The 16,537-nt window shown below is 47.1% G+C and overlaps 2 protein-coding genes and 1 long non-coding RNA gene across 5 annotated transcripts in view; 2 read left to right on the top strand and 1 right to left on the bottom strand.

Moving 5' to 3' along the window:
* The first annotated feature begins 1,152 nt into the window (after positions 1 to 1,152).
* LOC309331446 lies at positions 1,153 to 5,031 on the top strand. Its single transcript, XR_014151846.1, has 2 exons — positions 1,153 to 1,259; positions 4,840 to 5,031. It is a non-coding gene; the product is annotated as an uncharacterized lncRNA (long non-coding RNA).
* Positions 5,032 to 6,756: 1,725 nt separating this feature from the next.
* Positions 6,757 to 10,409, bottom strand: PEX12 (peroxisomal biogenesis factor 12). Of its 2 annotated transcripts, none has more exons than XM_081843601.1 (4): positions 10,313 to 10,409; positions 9,636 to 9,801; positions 8,421 to 8,983; positions 6,757 to 7,260 (listed from the first exon to the last, which is right to left on the bottom strand). In XM_081843601.1, exons 2-4 carry the CDS (start codon positions 9,759 to 9,761, stop codon positions 6,861 to 6,863), a joined length of 1,089 nt encoding a protein of 362 aa, XP_081699727.1. In that variant the 5' UTR covers positions 9,762 to 9,801; positions 10,313 to 10,409; the 3' UTR covers positions 6,757 to 6,860. The 2 variants fall into 2 exon arrangements, with proteins under 2 accessions (XP_081699727.1, XP_081699728.1); XM_081843602.1 differs by having other exon boundaries at positions 9,636 to 9,769; positions 10,313 to 10,385.
* A 341-nt stretch (positions 10,410 to 10,750) lies between these two features.
* AP2B1 (adaptor related protein complex 2 subunit beta 1) overlaps positions 10,751 to 16,537 on the top strand; it is a 60,340-nt gene continuing 54,553 nt past the window's right edge. Inside the window, exons 1-2 of one of the 2 annotated variants that reach the window (XM_081843497.1) lie at positions 10,751 to 11,127; positions 15,727 to 15,784. In XM_081843497.1, coding sequence (XP_081699623.1) covers positions 15,748 to 15,784 — 37 coding nt within the window. In that variant the 5' untranslated portion in view covers positions 10,751 to 11,127; positions 15,727 to 15,747. The remainder of the gene's footprint in view (positions 11,128 to 15,726; positions 15,785 to 16,537) is intronic. The other variant, XM_081843496.1, reaches the window with a different exon arrangement.

The raw sequence follows: 16,537 nt of genomic DNA, 5'->3' as shown, positions 1-16,537 counted from the left end.
CATTTTGCCTGTTTTCCCCGCCCTTATCCGGGTACCCCCAGCAACCCCTGTGTGTTTAGGATGGAAGTGTTGAACTGCATGGATACTTGGGACTCTTTGCAGAATCTGTGTTGCAGAAAAATATGGAGTGGGAATAGCTGTATTTGGCAGTTCATCTAAATTTGGCAAAGTGGCATATATTACTGTAGCTTTTTTTAAAATTTACAAGTGGGAGAGAGGGAGAGGCATTAAGCTGTAAGGGCCCTCGCCTCTAGAAATTTTACTAGACATTGTCCGCATACAAGTGTATATTTTCACTCAAAGAGAACAAGAAACTCCTGAGGGTGGGGGAGAGAGAACAAAAAGCCAATATTTCTTGGGATACTAACTGTTGCAGGCAGTACCAAATTTACGCAGCTTTTCTGTATGTGGTGGAATGTATCCAACCAATATCATTTTCACAATTGCACTTATTAGTCTCTTTTTTGACAAAATATCAACTCAAAGCAACTTGCAGTATCATGCAAAAATAAAAATCTTCCCAGAGCTGAAATGAAATGAAAGCTAAAAACATTGATGCGCATGAAAAGCTCCATTAACAAATCCACCCCACTTAGAGGCCACAATGTCAAGCAGGTTAAAAATTTGGCTCACAAGTGTTTTGTTGCCTGGCACCTGCATTTAGTCAGTGATGGCTCCAAGCATACCAGTGAAAAGACCCATTCTCATGTTGCTACCACCCAGATCTCACTGAGGGCCCTTTGAGGATGAATGCAGGTTCTGGGTAGGTATATATGGGGAGAGGCAGTCCTTGAGGCATTGAGGACCTGAACTCAGCAGCAGTAGCCCCGTGAGGTCCTAATCTAACTCTATCCACCACTCCATACCTGGTCTCTTACTTTCTTCTTACCATCCCTGGCTACTAGCCTTACTGGCTGGGGCGAATGGGATTAGGAGTCCATCAACATCTGGCGAGCCACATACGGCCCCCACCATTATGAATCATAGAGCGAATGGGGAGGGCTCTCATTTTGCAGAGTGTCTTTGTGCTGCGTTTGGCAGCCTTTGCATGGGAGCCCGAAGTGCGGCTATCCCGCTCGTTCCCTCCTTCCTCTACAGCTGTGGGCGTGACCGGCGGGGATCCGAGTGGATGCTTTTGCCGCGAGTGTCACCTGAGCTGTCGGGGAGCTGCCATTGGCTGAGAGGAGAATGGAAGGCTGAAGCCGCGGAAGCCACCTTTAGTTTGGGAGCAAGATGGCGGCGAGGAAACTGAGCGGGAAGTAAGTGTTGCTTTAAACGTGCATTTAAACGGCCTAACTCTTACCCTAAAATTCCACCCTTATTCCTGTATGTTGTTAACCGGTAGCATGGCAATCCTCTGCTTTTCCACTTAGAAGTAAGCCTCGTTTGGTTTAATGGTTGCTTTCTCCTAGGTAAGGGAGGCTAAAATTTGCCTGTGTGTGTCTCCTCGGAAGTAAGCCCCGTTGAATGCACTAGGACTTACTCCCAGACAAGGAAGTGTCGGATTTTAGCCTGTGAAAGCCCCACTAAATTCAGTCTCCCCACTGCATTGCAGCGGGTTGGACTGGATGGTTCTTAGAGATCCCTTCCAACTCTGCAATCTATATTTCACTAGCGCAGTCAGAAAGTCCAACGGCTTATTTCGCTTTATTGGTCTGCTGCAGCCTGGATTCAGATACGTTGCTTTAGAATGATAGTTTTCATTACGCTTTGGGACTGGTTGCATTTTCATTCCTACCTAATTATCCTAGAGGTCCCGTGGGTGGAAGAGAGAGCAAATGGAAGGAGAAAGAAGATGTTCTGTGGTAGACCTTAGCTGAGTGTAGGTCAGTTCCAATTAAACTGCAAATCCTATGAAGGTGTATGCAATTTAAATCTGTGCATTTTTCACTGCAAAAGATTTTGAGGCACTCACTGGGGGTGTGCTACTTATGGCCTAAGCCACTGTGGGAACAGGATGCTGGACTAGAAGGGCCCCATTTTAGCCTATCAGCTACCCAGCTCCTCTTTTGTTCTTCTAATTGTTTATCCATATGATTTAACCTTTCTGGGGGAAATCCAGCAAGTTGTTTTTAAAAAACAACAACAACAAACCAACCCTCTTTGTTGCCTCATTTACAGTATTTCAGCAATGCATTTACAGTGGGGAGCACCCTGAGAGTCAGCCCTGTTTCAGAGCCAAGCTGAGGAACCCTGCAGACACTTCTTAAGTTATTAAGGCCCCGATTTAACTAGGAGTGTAGAATGCTGCTTCATTGTGAACCAGACCATCTCCACGGTGTGGCAGTTGCTCTCCAGGATTTTAAGCAGGGTTCTCTCCTGTCCTGATCTGGAGATGCTGAGGATTGAACCTGAAACCTCCTGCACGCAAAGCAGATGCCCTGCCACTGAGCCACAGCCCCGGGGTTGCCTGTAAGATATGCCAGAGGCAATGATGAGTGAAGTATAGTCTGACCTGGTATTGCCACAACTTCTGGTTTGGCTCTGACCAGGACATGATCACGTAATCTTCTCTCTGAGCAGATTTTGGCTGTCTGCATGCAGGTGATCTCCTCTCCTTGGTGGTGGTTGGGATCTTATCAATCTCTTAAGGTTAACCCCATCAGTACTAACTTGGAGTTGTGATAAGAGTTCTGTTAAATTACTGCTGGAAACGGTAAACTAGGACTGGGCAGAAGGTGGATTGGAATCCACCTTGGATGGCCCTTTGAAGCAAGATGGAGGACTGAACCTTTAAAAACTACTTTTAACCACTGATTTCAAAGCTGCACTGATTTATTTTGGCTTCTAAGAATTCCTGAGCAATGTTGGGTATGAGGCTGCTAACAAATAAATAATACCAGTTACAGATAGGTAGCCGTGTTGGTCTGCCATAGTCAAAACAAAACAAATTCCTTCCAGTAGCACCTTAAAGACCAACTAAGTCAGTTCTTGGTATGAGCTTTCGTGTGCATGCACACTTCTTCAGATACACTGAAACAGAAGTTTCCAGACCCTTCTATATAGTGAGAAGGTGGGGAGGGGTATTACTCAGAAGGGTGGTGGGAATGGGTGATTGGCAGATAGCTGTGATGAGCCTGTTGACGACTCTTAACGACTGCAATAGGTCTTACAGGAAAAAGCAAGGGGTGAAAAGGTGAAAAATGGCTTTGTCATGTATAATGAGATAAGAATCCAAGGTCTTTGTTCAGACCAGGTTTCTCCATGGTTTTAAGTTTGGTGATAAGTTGTAATTCAGCAGCTTCTCTTTCCAGTCTATTTCTGAAATTCCTTTGTAGTAAAACAGCTACTTTGAGATCTTGTATAGAATGTCCTGGGAGATTGAAGTGTTCTCCTACTGGTTTCTCTGTCTTGTGATTCCTGATGTCTGATTTATGTCCGTTTATTCTTTGGCGTAAGGTCTGGCCTGTTTGTCCAATATAGAGAGGTGAAGGACACTGTTGGCATTTGATGGCATACACAATGTTAGACGATGAGCAATTAAATAGTCCCGAGATGGTATGTGTGATGTTGGGGCCAGTAATGGTGTTGTCCGGGTGTATGTGGCAGCAAAGTTGGCATCTGGGTTTATTGCAGGCTCTGGTGCCAGTGTCCGTGTTAGGTCTGGTTGTAGTATTATTGTGGGTTAGGAGTTGTTTAAGACTGGGTGGCTGTCTGTAGGCAATGAAAGGTCTTCCTCCCAGAGCTTGAGAAAGAGAACTGTCATTGTCCAGGAGAGGTTGCAGATCTCTGATGATGCGTTGTACTGTTTTAACTTGGGAGCTGTATGTGATGACTAGAGGTGTTCTGTTATTTTCTTTTTTGGGTCTGTCTTGCAGCAAGTTCTCTCTGGGTATCAGTCTGGCTCTGTTGATCTGTTGTCTAACTTCATCTGTTGGGTATTTTAGTTCTAAAAAGGTTTGCTGTAGATCTCTTAGGTGAGAGTCTCTGTCTGTAGAATTAGAACAGATGCGGCTGTAACGTAGTGCCTGGCTATATACAATGGACTGTTTGGTATGTTTGGGATGGTAGCTAGAGGCATGTAGATATGTTTGTCGGTCAGTTGGTTTACGGTATAAGGTGGTGTCTATGTGCCCATCCTGTATTTTTATAGTAGTGTCCAAAAATGTATTTCTTGCATAGATTGATTCATTGTTAGGTTGATTGTGGGGTGAAAATCATTGAATTTCTGGTGGAAGGTGTTCAGGGTCTGTTGACCATGTGTCCAGATGATAAAAATATCGTCAATGTATCGCAGGTACAAGAGAGGTTTGAGTGGGTAGGAGTTTAGGAAACGTTGTTCTAAATCTGCCATGAAGATGTTGGCATACTGTGGGGCCATGCGGGTGCCCATTGCTGTGCCGCTGATCTGAAGGAACAGGTCATCACCGAATTTGAAGTTGTTGTGGGTAAGGACAAATTGGCAGAGTTTGGTGGCAAGGTCCGCTGTGGTTTTATCTGAAATGGTGTTCCTTATAGCTTGTAAACCATCGTTGTGTGGGATGTTGGTATACAGAGATTCCACATCCATAGTAGCTAGTATAGTATTGTTGGGAAGATTATTTAAAGATTGTATTTTCCTCAGAAAATCTGTGATGTCACGTACATAGCTGGGAGCACTGATGGCATATGGTTTCAGAACAGAGTCCAGAACAGACACAGTGGGTGTCTCCGGTTATATGGACTCTGGTGTCTCTGGTTATATGGAAAGGCAAGGCTGGGGTTCAGAAAGAGTCCAAAATGGCGGTGGCGGCTTGGGATGATGGGAATTGTAGTTTAAAACATTATTTGTCTTATATGTTTTTTGGATTGCATTTGCTTGAACGTTTTAACAGGGACCTCTGTTTCCATATCTTGCAGGTAATGGTCTTCTGCTCCTGTTGACGCATAGAAAAGGAGGAAGTGATGATGATGATGTGGGAGGTTCACCCACCAAGTGCTACGCTTCTGAAGGGGAGCCCTTGGAGGAGAATCCCTCCTAGCAGAGTCCTGCTCTGACCCCCTCCCTCCCTCACCAGATATTAAGAACATCTCCTGCAATGGGACACAAAAGCGTCGTTTGCCATAGTTTATGGTGGGGCTGACCAACAAGGTGCTTCCATGGTATTGCTGAGTTACTTGCCACACTAGCTGGGGCCGAGGGGAGCTGCAGTCAACAGTTGGCCATCCTAGGGCCCATCTGCACGGTGCATTTAAAGCAGTGTCATAGCCCTTTAAACAGCCGTGCCTTCCTCCAAAGTACCCTGGGAGCGGTGGCTTACTAAGGTTGCAGAGAGTTGCTAGGAGTCCCTGGTTCCCCTTACAAAGCTCCAGTTTCCTTGGGAAGAGGCATTGATAAACCAGAAGTTGGAGCTACATGAGGGGAATAGGGATCCCCTAAGACAGGCATGGCCAAACTTGGCCCTCCAGCTGTTTTTGGCCTACAGCTCCCATCATCCCTAGCTAACACACCCAGTGGTCAGGGATGATGGGAATTGTAGTCCCCAAACAGCTGGAGGGCCAAGTTTGGTCATGCCTGCCCTAAGAACTCTCTGCACCCTTGCTCCAGCATCTAGAGGGACACAGGTTGTGCGTTCCTCTGGTGCTCACCAGAGCCAGGCCCTGACTTCTGAGACTTCTCTCGTTGGGGCTTCTCCAGCTCCTTGGCTAAAACAGCAGTTTCACCATGCAGCTCTCCACCAACTCTCATCTGCAGCACCTGTTCTATCAGGCTGCTGGGGACAGATGGGAATGAAGGGGCTCTACATCCAACTACTGAAAGCTCCTCTTCCCATCGGAAGCTTTCTGTCCAGCTGATCATGGTGAGAAACCTGCGACTAAGACAAGTGTGCTTTCCCACCCTATTCCCTCCTAAACCCCTTTCCTTTTGTGTCACATCTTTTATATTACAAGTCAGCAGGCAGGGAACTGTCTTACCAGTAAACTCTGCTGAGAGCCTTTTTTTTTGGCTAAAGAGCAGAATATATGTATATAAACTAAAACAATAAATTGTTTTCTCTCTTGACCAAATTGGATGTTGTGAATCTAACTTAGCAAGCACGTTTTTTCCCTTTATGTAAGTAGCAGCTGGGGGAAGCCAAAGCAGCCTCAGGAACACAGCAGATGGTGGTAGGGAGGAAAGGGTTAATGCCCCGTAAACACTGCCCCTGGGAAGCTGTAAACAGATTTCCTTGAAATGCAAATACAGTGGCACCTTGGTGGTCAAACAATGCCGCAAACCTGGAAGTTTGTGTTCCAGTTTGCGAACGTTTTTCCAGAAGCTGAATGTTCAACGCAGCTTCCGATTGAGTGCAGGAACCCTCAGCCAATCAGAAGCTGCGCCTTGGTTTCTGAACCATTTTGGGAGACGAACAGACCCCCGGAATGGATTAAAATCGAGAACCAAGGTACTACTATAGCAGTTTTGGATTAGATTCGTCAGGACTCTGGAAGGGACACATGGATTGATACCCATCACAGCCTAATTTGTTCCAGGGGGAAATTAGCTGAGCAAAATAGCCAGTAAGAAAGTTGAGGCATACCACTCTGTGCACAGGGAGCCTTCTGGGTTCTCATATATGGGAGCCTGCAGTGGAGGTGTGCCTTCATGTAGTGAAAGGAAGAAGGCAAAGCAGGCTTATCTCTCTAGTTCTCTCACTCAGCTAATCTTCCTCAGCTTCTAGGAGAAATAAGTTGAGCGAGAAAACCAGAGAGTTCTCAACATTCAGAGCCTGCCTGCTTTTCATACGGTACCCAAGCTCACAGAGACCACCAATAAAACGTCATGGGATGCCTACGTAGCAGATAAATTTCATGTGTGTACAAGAGAAACACATACAAACATAGTCAAGTATCCCATCCAGCCACATGGCGCCTGAGACAGAGGATGTGGGCCACCTCCGTCAGTTCTCAGGGGTGTACAGTTTGACAAGGTGCTGGAGTTCCGTGGCGTAGCCTGTGATAGGACACCGCTGGTGCTGCTTCACGTAGTTGTAGGCGCAGCGGTAGCAGAAGACGAAGCCGGAGGTGGAGAGGGCTGTGTCGTTGGCGCGGATTTTGCGGCACAGTGGGCAGATGGTCTTGAGCTTCGGCAAGAGCGGGGAGCCTGCCCTGCAGTCCAGGTGGACGGGCGGCGGAGGGGTAGGCAGAGCTGTCAGGGACTTGATGGACTCCTGGTTCTCAGACGAGTACCACCATTCCAAGAACTGGAGAAAGAAGACGCCCACAGAGAGCCCGGTGGAGAGGGAGAAAGCCAGGCCACCCAAGGCTTTTTTTGCGGCAGACTGTACTTGCCGTTTCAAGCTATGAGACACAAGACATAAAAAAAGAGCACTAAGTGAAGGCATCTTCTCTGCTGCCAGCTGACCACTATAGTCAGTATCTTGGGGCTGGGTTAATGTAATGCAGTCTGTGTGGGGCTGCCCTGAGGCCTGGATCGGAGGCTCCAGCTGGTGCTGAATGCAGAGGCCAGACTGCTGATGAGGACATCTGGCCGAGAAAATTTGACACTCCTGCTAACTGTCTCTACCGGCTTGCCCATCTGCTACAAAGCCAGTCTCAAGGTTCTTCTCTTAATTTGCAGAGCCCTGAACCACTCAGGGATTGCCTGAACCCTTATATTCCAGCTCAATCACTGAGCTCATCTGCAGGAGCAGAGTGGGTTCTTCGAGTTAGAATCATCAAATTGTAGAGTTGGAAGGGACCCTAAGGATCATCTGTTCCAACCCCCTGCAATGCAGGAATATGCAGCTGTTCCTTATAGGGATCGATCCTGCAAGCTTGGCATTATTAGCACCATGCTCTAACCAACTGAGCTATCCGGGTTGATGAGGCTCATTTGACAACAGGAAGAAACTGAGTTTTTAGTGTCATCTGCCCAAAACTGGGGAATCTTCTATCAATGGAGATTCAGCAGGTACCTTCTGTGCCAGCTTTTAAACTGCCTGCTGAAAACTTTTCTATTCTGATATATAGGCAATTAAGGATAGAACAGTTACCTGATTTCCAATTTCAGCTTCTAAAATTTGGAATTTATCGTACTGTGTTATGCACAATTAGTCTTATGGTCTTAGAATTCTAGAGTTGGAACGGACAACAAGGGTCAACTACTCCAACCTCCTGCAATGCAGGAATCTTTAGCCCAATTGCTGTAGATTGTTCCAATATTTTGGTGTGAGGCTCTGACAGGGTCCTAGAGCCCTCCCACTTTCTTTCCAAAGCTGGAAAAACACTAGGCTTTGGGAAATAGGTGGGATCTTGCCAGAGCCATCACACCTCCTTCCCAAAACCCAGCACCTTGTTTACCTGGCTTTGGGAAGGCAGCACAAGGGTTGCGGGTGTCAAATGTTGCTGAGAGCCGCCAAAATAGGCCGCATGCATGCTGAACTGCCCTGGTACAGACAGATGGTTTGGCTGTCCTTATGTCCCTTTCAGAGCTTGCCCGTTTCCCCATTCCAGCTCACCTTCCTGCTGGCTGTGGGCTCCTGCTCACAGCCGCTGCCGCCTTCTCTAAGGCTCGCACATCTTCCGCCGTGAGCCTGACCAGCTGGACGCCAGCCAACATCAGCATGGGCGAGTGGTGCCGGGACTTTCCCAGGACGTAGCAGAGCTGCTGGACCAGGAACCAGCCCTCCCAAGCCAAGTTCACAAAGGGGTAAGCGGCTAGGAAGGCCCTGTAGAACCGCTTCCAGGCCGACGATGGCGGGTGGATAGAGTAATCGTCCTCCTCCCGGAGACGGGAAACCAGCGCCTCCAGTTTGGTCCTCAGGTAGGGAACGAGGACCAGCAGGCAGAGGGATTTCCAGTGAGGCCTACGTGGCAACCCGGCAGTGACTGAGCGCCTCTGCCTGGGCTTGCTGCCCCCGTAACTCATCACCACTCTCTTCAAGCTGTAGAAGTTCTCAGCGAAAGAGGCGCTGCACCTAGAGAGGAAGTGATGCTGGAGGTGCAGATCCAGGAGGGCATAGATTTCGTCAAACCAGCGCCACAGGAAGCCGTACCGGCCAGGGTTGGATTCAGCCAGCACCTGGAGCAAGAGAAAGCAAGGCCTAAGTAAGGGGTAAGAAGTCTCTCCCCTCCCTACCCCTGATAAGAGCTGCATTTTCTCAGGGGTAATTCTCAGCCCCAGCCAGCATGGCAGGCGCTCTTTTGGTTGCTGTAGGCAATCCTGAGCTAGATGGAACAACGGTATAAGAATTAAGAGCCCTTCTGGACCAGGTCAAAGGGCCATCAAGTGGCCAAACATGCAAGGTAAAACACAGCTTCCTAGGTTCTCCTGAGCTTCCGGGCTGCTTACTGAGTTATTTCACTTAACAAAATTTTTATATATTGTTTGATTGAAGCTGTTTATAAAAATATAAAGCATTAGAATTACTGACAAGCAGGTATATAAAAATATTCAATGGATGATTGAAACCAGCAGTAGCTATAGGTCGAATCTAGACATATAAAAAATGTGAAAATGCTTTTTTAAAAGTTTTGAAAAATATATTGATTTTGCCATAGCTCGCAATCGCCATCTAGTGTCACATTTGTATAATGCACTTTACAATGCACTTAAAACGTTTTATTTGCAGCCATCTTGGGCTGGTCCCACAGGCACAAAGAAGTAGTAGTGGGCCATCCTGCTGAATACCACTCAGCAGGGTGGAATGTCGCTCATGGGGAATTTTTCTTACCTTGGCCACATGTTGCAGTGCGGGCCTCACGGCTGACATCAAGCTGTCTTGGGCAACGACCTCAAAGATGGATGGCCTGTCCTCATAGATGGAGGCAGCAGTGAGGTGAGCCCCATGTTCTGCCATGGCGTCTTCTGGAATGGAAAATCTGGATTGCTGGTGAAATCTTACGGAAAGAACAAAAATGGTTACCGCAGGTTGCTGTTAATAGGGTGCACAAAGCGTCTGGATTTGGAGGGGCATTAGGGGCGTTCACCTTTCAGTGTGCAATCTGACACCCTACTGCTTCAGATTCAGTGAAGCTTCACAAGCTTCTAGCCTTCGGAAAAGTTGAAGGCTGGGAAATTACAGCACCTGCACTTGGGAGGAGGGAGGCTGGCGTGAGGACGGTCTCAAGTCCAGTGGCATCTCCAGATAGGATGGGGGGAGACTCTGGCTTGAGACCCTGGAGAGCTATTGCTGCCAGTCAGTGTAGACAATACTGAGCTATGCAAAGCAATGGCCGGATTCTGCATGAGGCTGCTTCCTGTGTCTGTGCCCCCATCACCAGCCACCCCTCGGGAGAAGGAAAGGCAAAGTGGCTGGGGCTACTCATGATGATATTATTAAAGGAAGGAGCAGGGGTGGGCTGGGGTCTCCCTTTCCTCCCCTTCCCCGCGCTTCCCTCCTAGCACAACCTCAGATCCTCCTGCACTCCATGGGTCTCCTTGTCTCCTGGTCCAAATGTGAGACCGGAAGTAGCTCAGGTGAAGCCTATTCTAGGCTTTCTTCTTCCTCATCTCTATGGTAAAGTAGAGTTAGGAAGGGGCTAAGGCATGAGGCATCTTATTTTGTTGCATGTTAATTAATATACTGTATAAGTAATGTATAATATAGCTAGCAATATAAATATATAATAATGATTTCTTTTTACTAAATTTTAAAAAATGCGTATTGACACACACGCACAGATATATGCAATAATGAAGATTTTATTCATATATAAAATTGAACATTTTCCAGGAAGTAGTAGCAGTAGTAGTAGTAGTAGTAGTAGTAGTAGTAGTGTGATAAGGGGGTGGAACTTCCTGCAATGGCCGGAAACCCGCTATTGCCGGTGGGGGAAGGTAAAGCGTCTCCTCCCTAGCCTTGGTCATCTCCGTGGTTCAAAAAACCCCGTATTTATATCTTCTTTGAGGATATAATGAGCGGCCTTTAAAAACAAAAAAGAAACGCACAAGTGCGGTGTCAGGTATGTACATGGGCCACTCAACCCTTTCTATATCTATGTCCCTCCGGCCGGAAGTGAGCGTGGGCCGACCTAGCCCCTCAAGGTCTGTGGCCGCGGGACGCTCTAGGCGAGAAGGCGTGGCGCGGACGGGTGGTTGGTCCTCCGAGACATCCCGGTTTCCGGCCGCCTCCCCAGCCGAGCTGCTTGTGGCTCTCCGCGGCCGTTGCTGCCCCCCCTCCCGCCGGCCAAAGAGGCTCTCGAGGACCCGCCACCCCCTTGCAGGTGAGTCGGGGTGGCCCCGCCCCTCGGGGGGAATTGGTGGGGGGGGGTCTCGTAACGGGGAGGGGGGCGACGGATACCTCTGTTTGGGGCTGGGCGAGAGGAAATAGGGGAGGGGCACATCCCTTCTCCGTTCCGAAAAAAGGGGGCAGCATCCATTGGGGGAGGGGCTGCTAGGCTTGGGGGAGCCCTCTGTTGCTTGTTGAGGGGGAGGGCAGGAATTGGGGCTCCTTCCAAGGAGGGGCTTGAGATGGGGTGGGGAGGGGCATGCCTTTCAGGAGGGCTGGGGGGGCTGCGTGCCCCTCCCCCAGACTGGAAGGATTTTTTATCTTCCCCCTACCCCAAGGCTGTGCTGGGGGGGGGGCTGGGCTTGGCAGTAATATTATTATTGCCATGATTGCTTTTACCATTATTATTATTATTATTATTATGGAGCAAGGTGAAGGGCCTTGGCAGTGTTATTAATATTAATAACAACAACAACAATGTAATTTGTTTAATCATTTGTTAATCTGAGTCTTTATTTAGATTATTTGTACCCAGCCCAAAAGGTTTCCAGAGTGGCTTACCTACAGTCTGTATGTTGTGTGCAATATTGCAAGGGTAAAGTTGTCCCTGCAGTGGGGCAGCATGTGGGGGGCAAGCAACAGAGATCGTGGAGCATCCCAGTGAATGAAGAAAGGCATTCGGAGTTGGTTGTGGGGGGAGGCTGGAGAAAATGGGCTTGTTTGGAGTGAAGGAATGGGAGAACCTGAGGGGGGGGGGGAAACACCAGTGGGGTTTCTACAGTGGGGGTAGCTTGAAAAATAGGTACCCTTTCCCTTTTCACTGGTGCAGGTGGAGAGAGGGAAAGTGGGAACTGGCCCTGGTCTTATGAATGGAGGCAGGGCTGGGCCAGGTCAGAGACAGTCTTCTGGGGGTGGAGAGTGTCTTGCAGGTTTGGTATAAATGGACTGAACATAAAATGGAATATTGGAGAGGGTTGAAATTGGTCGAGATTCTGGCATGGGGTGGAGGCAGATTCTGTCCTCTTTATCTCCCCTCCTAAACCTGCCTCTTCCTCTCCTCACTCTGCTGCCTTTTTAGGGTTTGGAAACTGGGGTGGGATAGTGCCCCCTCAGTGCAAAGTCCAATTGAAACCTTCACTCTTCCTTGTTGGGTTTCTCATCCCAAATCTTTGTAACTGGATTCAGATTTCCAGGTTGGAAGGGGCGCTCAGAGTCTGAGAGAGAAAGAGCATACCAGATCATCCTTATATCATTTAATTTGAACAGGTCCCAAACTAAACCAAAGAGGAAAGGCTTAGAGAAGACTCAAATGTTTTTCGGAGGAGAGCTTCTTAACCCCCCCCCCCCAGTTTAGCCAGAAGGGCTGGAGAAGCTCAATTTTTGGAGTGGTGGCCTGGATCTTTAACCTGGGCCAGAAATAAGACCTTTTGCCCTGGAAAACCCTCCTTTTTTGATTCTGGAAATACAGGGTGAGTCTTTTAAAAGAGTCCCCGTGGAACATGCGTATCCAAAGGGCCTCTTTTAAAGGACTCACCCTGTATATGCAGAGGGAAATGCACTTTGCAGTTTCTCAGAGGACAGTCTGTCCCTTTATACAGGCTAGGACTAGGATCTGATGAAGCCTTGGGAAGTCTATTCTGCATCCTTTATGTCAACATTTCTGAATCTTACACAAATAAAGATTTGTCCTGTTACAACATGGATTTGTATCCAGGACTCCTTGGAACCCGCCCCCCCCCTAAATTTGAATACATCAGTGACAAAATTCTGCATCAGTGTCAGATTGCAATTTTGACCCCTGGCCTTGTATCATACCTAGAGAAATAGATCAGATTTCTTCATGCTGTTATCAGAATCTTAATTTCTGGTCTTTTCTGTGCCAGGTTCACTCACCCTGTTCATTCACTCAGGCATTTTACCGGTAATTCTGCTTTAAATCCAGGTTCCTTTAAGTCTTGTAATTTTTATTAGTATTTACCTCCTTCTATTGCTTTTTGATTATTGGAATCATGGTATATATTGTACTTTTTAGCACTGTTTGTTTCTTTGTAAGCAGCCCAGGTAATATTTATATAAATTCAATTTATATAAATACAATGAACAAAAATAAATTTCCAGTAAAGGATCTGTATCTACCATATTTTTCGCCCTATAAGACGCACCGGCCCATAGGACGCACCTAGTTTTTTTGGGGGGGGGAAGTCAAGGAAATTTTTTTTATTTCCCCCCCAGGTTTGCGCAGCCATCCCCAAGCTAGAAGAGGGAGACGGAGCGCTCCGTCTCCCTCTTCTGCCTTCAGGGACAGCCTCCCTAGCCTCTGTGGGGCAGCGGCTTGCTTCTCCTTCCCCCCCCCCCCGCCAGCCTCCAGATCAGGTCGGGGAATAACGGGGTGGCGGCGCTCCGCCTCCCCGCTATCCCGCAAGCTTGTGGGGCTGGCGGGGGGGGGGGAGAAGCAAGCTTGCTTCTCCTCCCCCCCCCCGCCAGCCTCCAGATCAGGTCGGGGAATAGCGGGGTGGTGGCGCTGCGCCTCCCCGCTGTCCCCCGAACCTTTGGGCTGCAGGCTGCTGCCCACAAGGCTTGCGAGCCCGCGGGACCTCCCGCTGGGCTTGTAAGACTTGTGGATAGCTTCCTGAAGCCTGGAGAGCGAGAGGGGTCGGTGCGCACCGACCCCTCTCGCTCTCCAGGCTTCAGCGAAAGCCTGCATTCGCCCCATAGGACGCACACACATTTCCCCTTCATTTTTGGAGGGGAAAAAGTGCGTCCTATAGGGCGAAAAATACGGTACCTCCCCTCCTCACAGTTCCCAGGAATTTGGTTTGTCACGGTAGGTCATTAGATGCTCCCTACCTGCCAAAATCACCTTTTGGTCTATCAGATCTTGGTTCCTAGAAAAATATACTGGCACCGGTGAGGCACCCCTCCTGCTTAGACTGCTGTGGGATGGCTAGATGACTCTATGAGAAGTTTTTCATCTGTTTCTGGTTTTAAAAACTTGCTCAGGCATCCCTCCCTACTAATTTTACCCAGGGATGGGAAAACATCTGCAGTCTCAAAATGCCAGCATCCTGCATTACTGTTATCAATTAGATTTCTATCTAATTTCTATCTATCTAAATTTCCCAACCCTTTCTCCCAAAGGAGCCCAGGGCGGCAGACAGCAAAACAATGCCATTAAAATAAAATCCCATTTCAAAATGCTAATAACCCCTAAACGCACTTTAAGAAATAATTACATAGCTGCACTTTGAATAATTTCAGGTTGCCTGGAACAGTATATTTTGGCCATCAAAGGCCTGGGTTCATAGGAGTGTTTTAAGATCCACCATGAGTGTTAATAACGAGGGAAACAAATGCACCTCGCTAGAGAGGGCGTTCCGCAGCTGGGGAAACCACCACTGAAAAGGCCCTGTTATAGGTTAGCAGCAGCCGGGCAGTGCCCCCACCATCACCCACTGGCCTCACCTACTGATCAGAAATAGAAAATAGTTCTACAAATAAATGAATTGCATGAATACTTCTAGGGATACAGGATAGCCTCATCCAGGTCAGAGATTCAGCAGGCATCCTTGCTCTTAACTCTCATGAGTTTCTCTGAAAGGTGTTTTTTCCACCTTTTTGTGCCAATAGGCTATGCAGTTGTTTAAAATACTTTTTATTCAGCCAGTCGTTTTAATTATTGTTTTGTACTACTTTGGATGACTTTTTTATTAAAAAAAGTTCCTTTCCCTAGAAAATTTATACATACCGCTTGATTGTAGTAAAACTTCTAAGCGGTTTACAAACAATATTTAATTTGCCAAAAAACAACAACAGGTAAAATTGTTTAAAAATAATTAAAATTAGTGGTGAAAGAGTTTAAAACACATCTCCTATGTGTCTGGAAAGACTTACCTCAACAATTTCATTTTAAACAGGCAGCCTACCTCATGTCGATAGACAGGAAGCTCTGAAGTGTTGGTACGACCACACTGGAAGATCGATTTCTTACCATTTTTAAAATCATTTTTATTTAATACAAATTTTATATTGCTCTATGCCACCCTGATATTTTATATGAGAGGGTGGTGTGTGTGTGTGTCTGTATATGTTTATATATATATGGCAGGATTTGAATACAAAAGAATGAATGAATGAATAGCATGACAGTGCCCAATCTTATGGAAAGACTGGGCAAAAAGGTGATGGATTATGGATATGGGTGGATTTCTGTGTGACGTTAGATTGACCCTTTGTGAATATAGGATTAAAAATGGAGAAACAGGATACCTCTCTCTGACAGGTGCTAGAAAAGAGCAGGAGATGTCTGTGAGAGCCGCCCGAGATCTTCCAGTGGATTTCTGTTGATAAAAGTGCTCTAAATGGACTTTTGGTCTGACCCAGGAGAGTTTTTCTTTAATGCTTCAAATGGATAAAGTTCCCTCTTACCTAATTCTCAGAGCATCCGGAAGAGTATAAAGCCTAATTCTTAAATGTATTTTGATAATTGTATTATGTCTGCTCTTCTCTAAAGAACTATTTTGTACCATTTTATGTAAATGTCATAGGGTATTATTATTATTAAGCATTAAAATGTTGCTGTATTGTTTGTTTCCAGGTGTGATAAGAACTTGAAATCATGACGGACTCCAAATATTTTACCACCAATAAAAAAGGTTAGATTCCACTCATTAATGTGATATTGCAGCTTGTTTCTAGAGACACCTGGGTTGGGGGAGGATTTGGGAATGATGCAGATGTGGTTCAAAAGCCTAGGCAGCATGCTAGATCACATGGAGGCTCTTCCTTCCATGCCACCTCTCTTTCCACTGGGTTTGAGGGAAACGCTTTGGCAGCCATCCTATAAAACCATTGTCGTGTCCAGTGTCTGCAGAATATTAGGTTTTGCTGAATCAGTCTCCATTTCAGTTCTTGGGAAATGTTCTAGATGGATTCTAAAGCAATTTTCCTGCTGTTTAGGTTGAATATAACCACCACCACCACCACAACAACAGCAACACATTTCTACCCCATCCATCTGGCTGGGTTTCCCCAGAGTGGCTGGGCAGCTTCCAACAAATGATTAAAAATACATTAAAACGTCAGTCGTTAAAAACTTCCCTATACAGGGCTGCCATCAGATGTCTTCTAAACATCAGATACAGTAGTTGTTAATTTCTTTGACATCTGATGGGAGGGATTTCCACAGGGTAGGTGCCACTATCGAGAAGGCCCTCTGCCTGGTTCCCTATAACTTCGCTTCTCTCAGGGAAGGAACTGCCAGAAGGCCCTCGGAGCTGGACCTCAGTGTCTGGGCAGAACGATGGGGGTGCAGACGCTCCTTCAGGTATACTGGGTATACTGCATGATACCTGAGCGGTGGGGAATTCCTTTTCCTGGAAGAGGGGGCTATTGGTGGCATTAGCCAC

This window comes from Podarcis erhardii (assembly GCF_964252035.2).
Source record: "Podarcis erhardii genome assembly, chromosome: 16".
Taxonomy (NCBI): domain Eukaryota; kingdom Metazoa; phylum Chordata; class Lepidosauria; order Squamata; family Lacertidae; genus Podarcis; species Podarcis erhardii.
This window is presented reverse-complemented; position numbering and strand designations above follow the sequence as displayed.

Bases quoted from the DNA above. Each gene is read 5' to 3' on its own strand.
- PEX12 (XM_081843601.1), bottom strand. From the start codon at position 9,761: ATGGCAGAACATGGGGCTCACCTCACTGCTGCCTCCATCTATGAGGAC. The intron at 8,984-9,635 runs GTAAGAAAAATT...CTCTTGCTCCAG, and splicing joins CACTGCAACATGTGGCCAAG to GTGCTGGCTGAATCCAACCC. The intron at 7,261-8,420 runs GTGAGCTGGAAT...TGTGTCTCATAG, and splicing joins AGCCCACAGCCAGCAGGAAG to CTTGAAACGGCAAGTACAGT.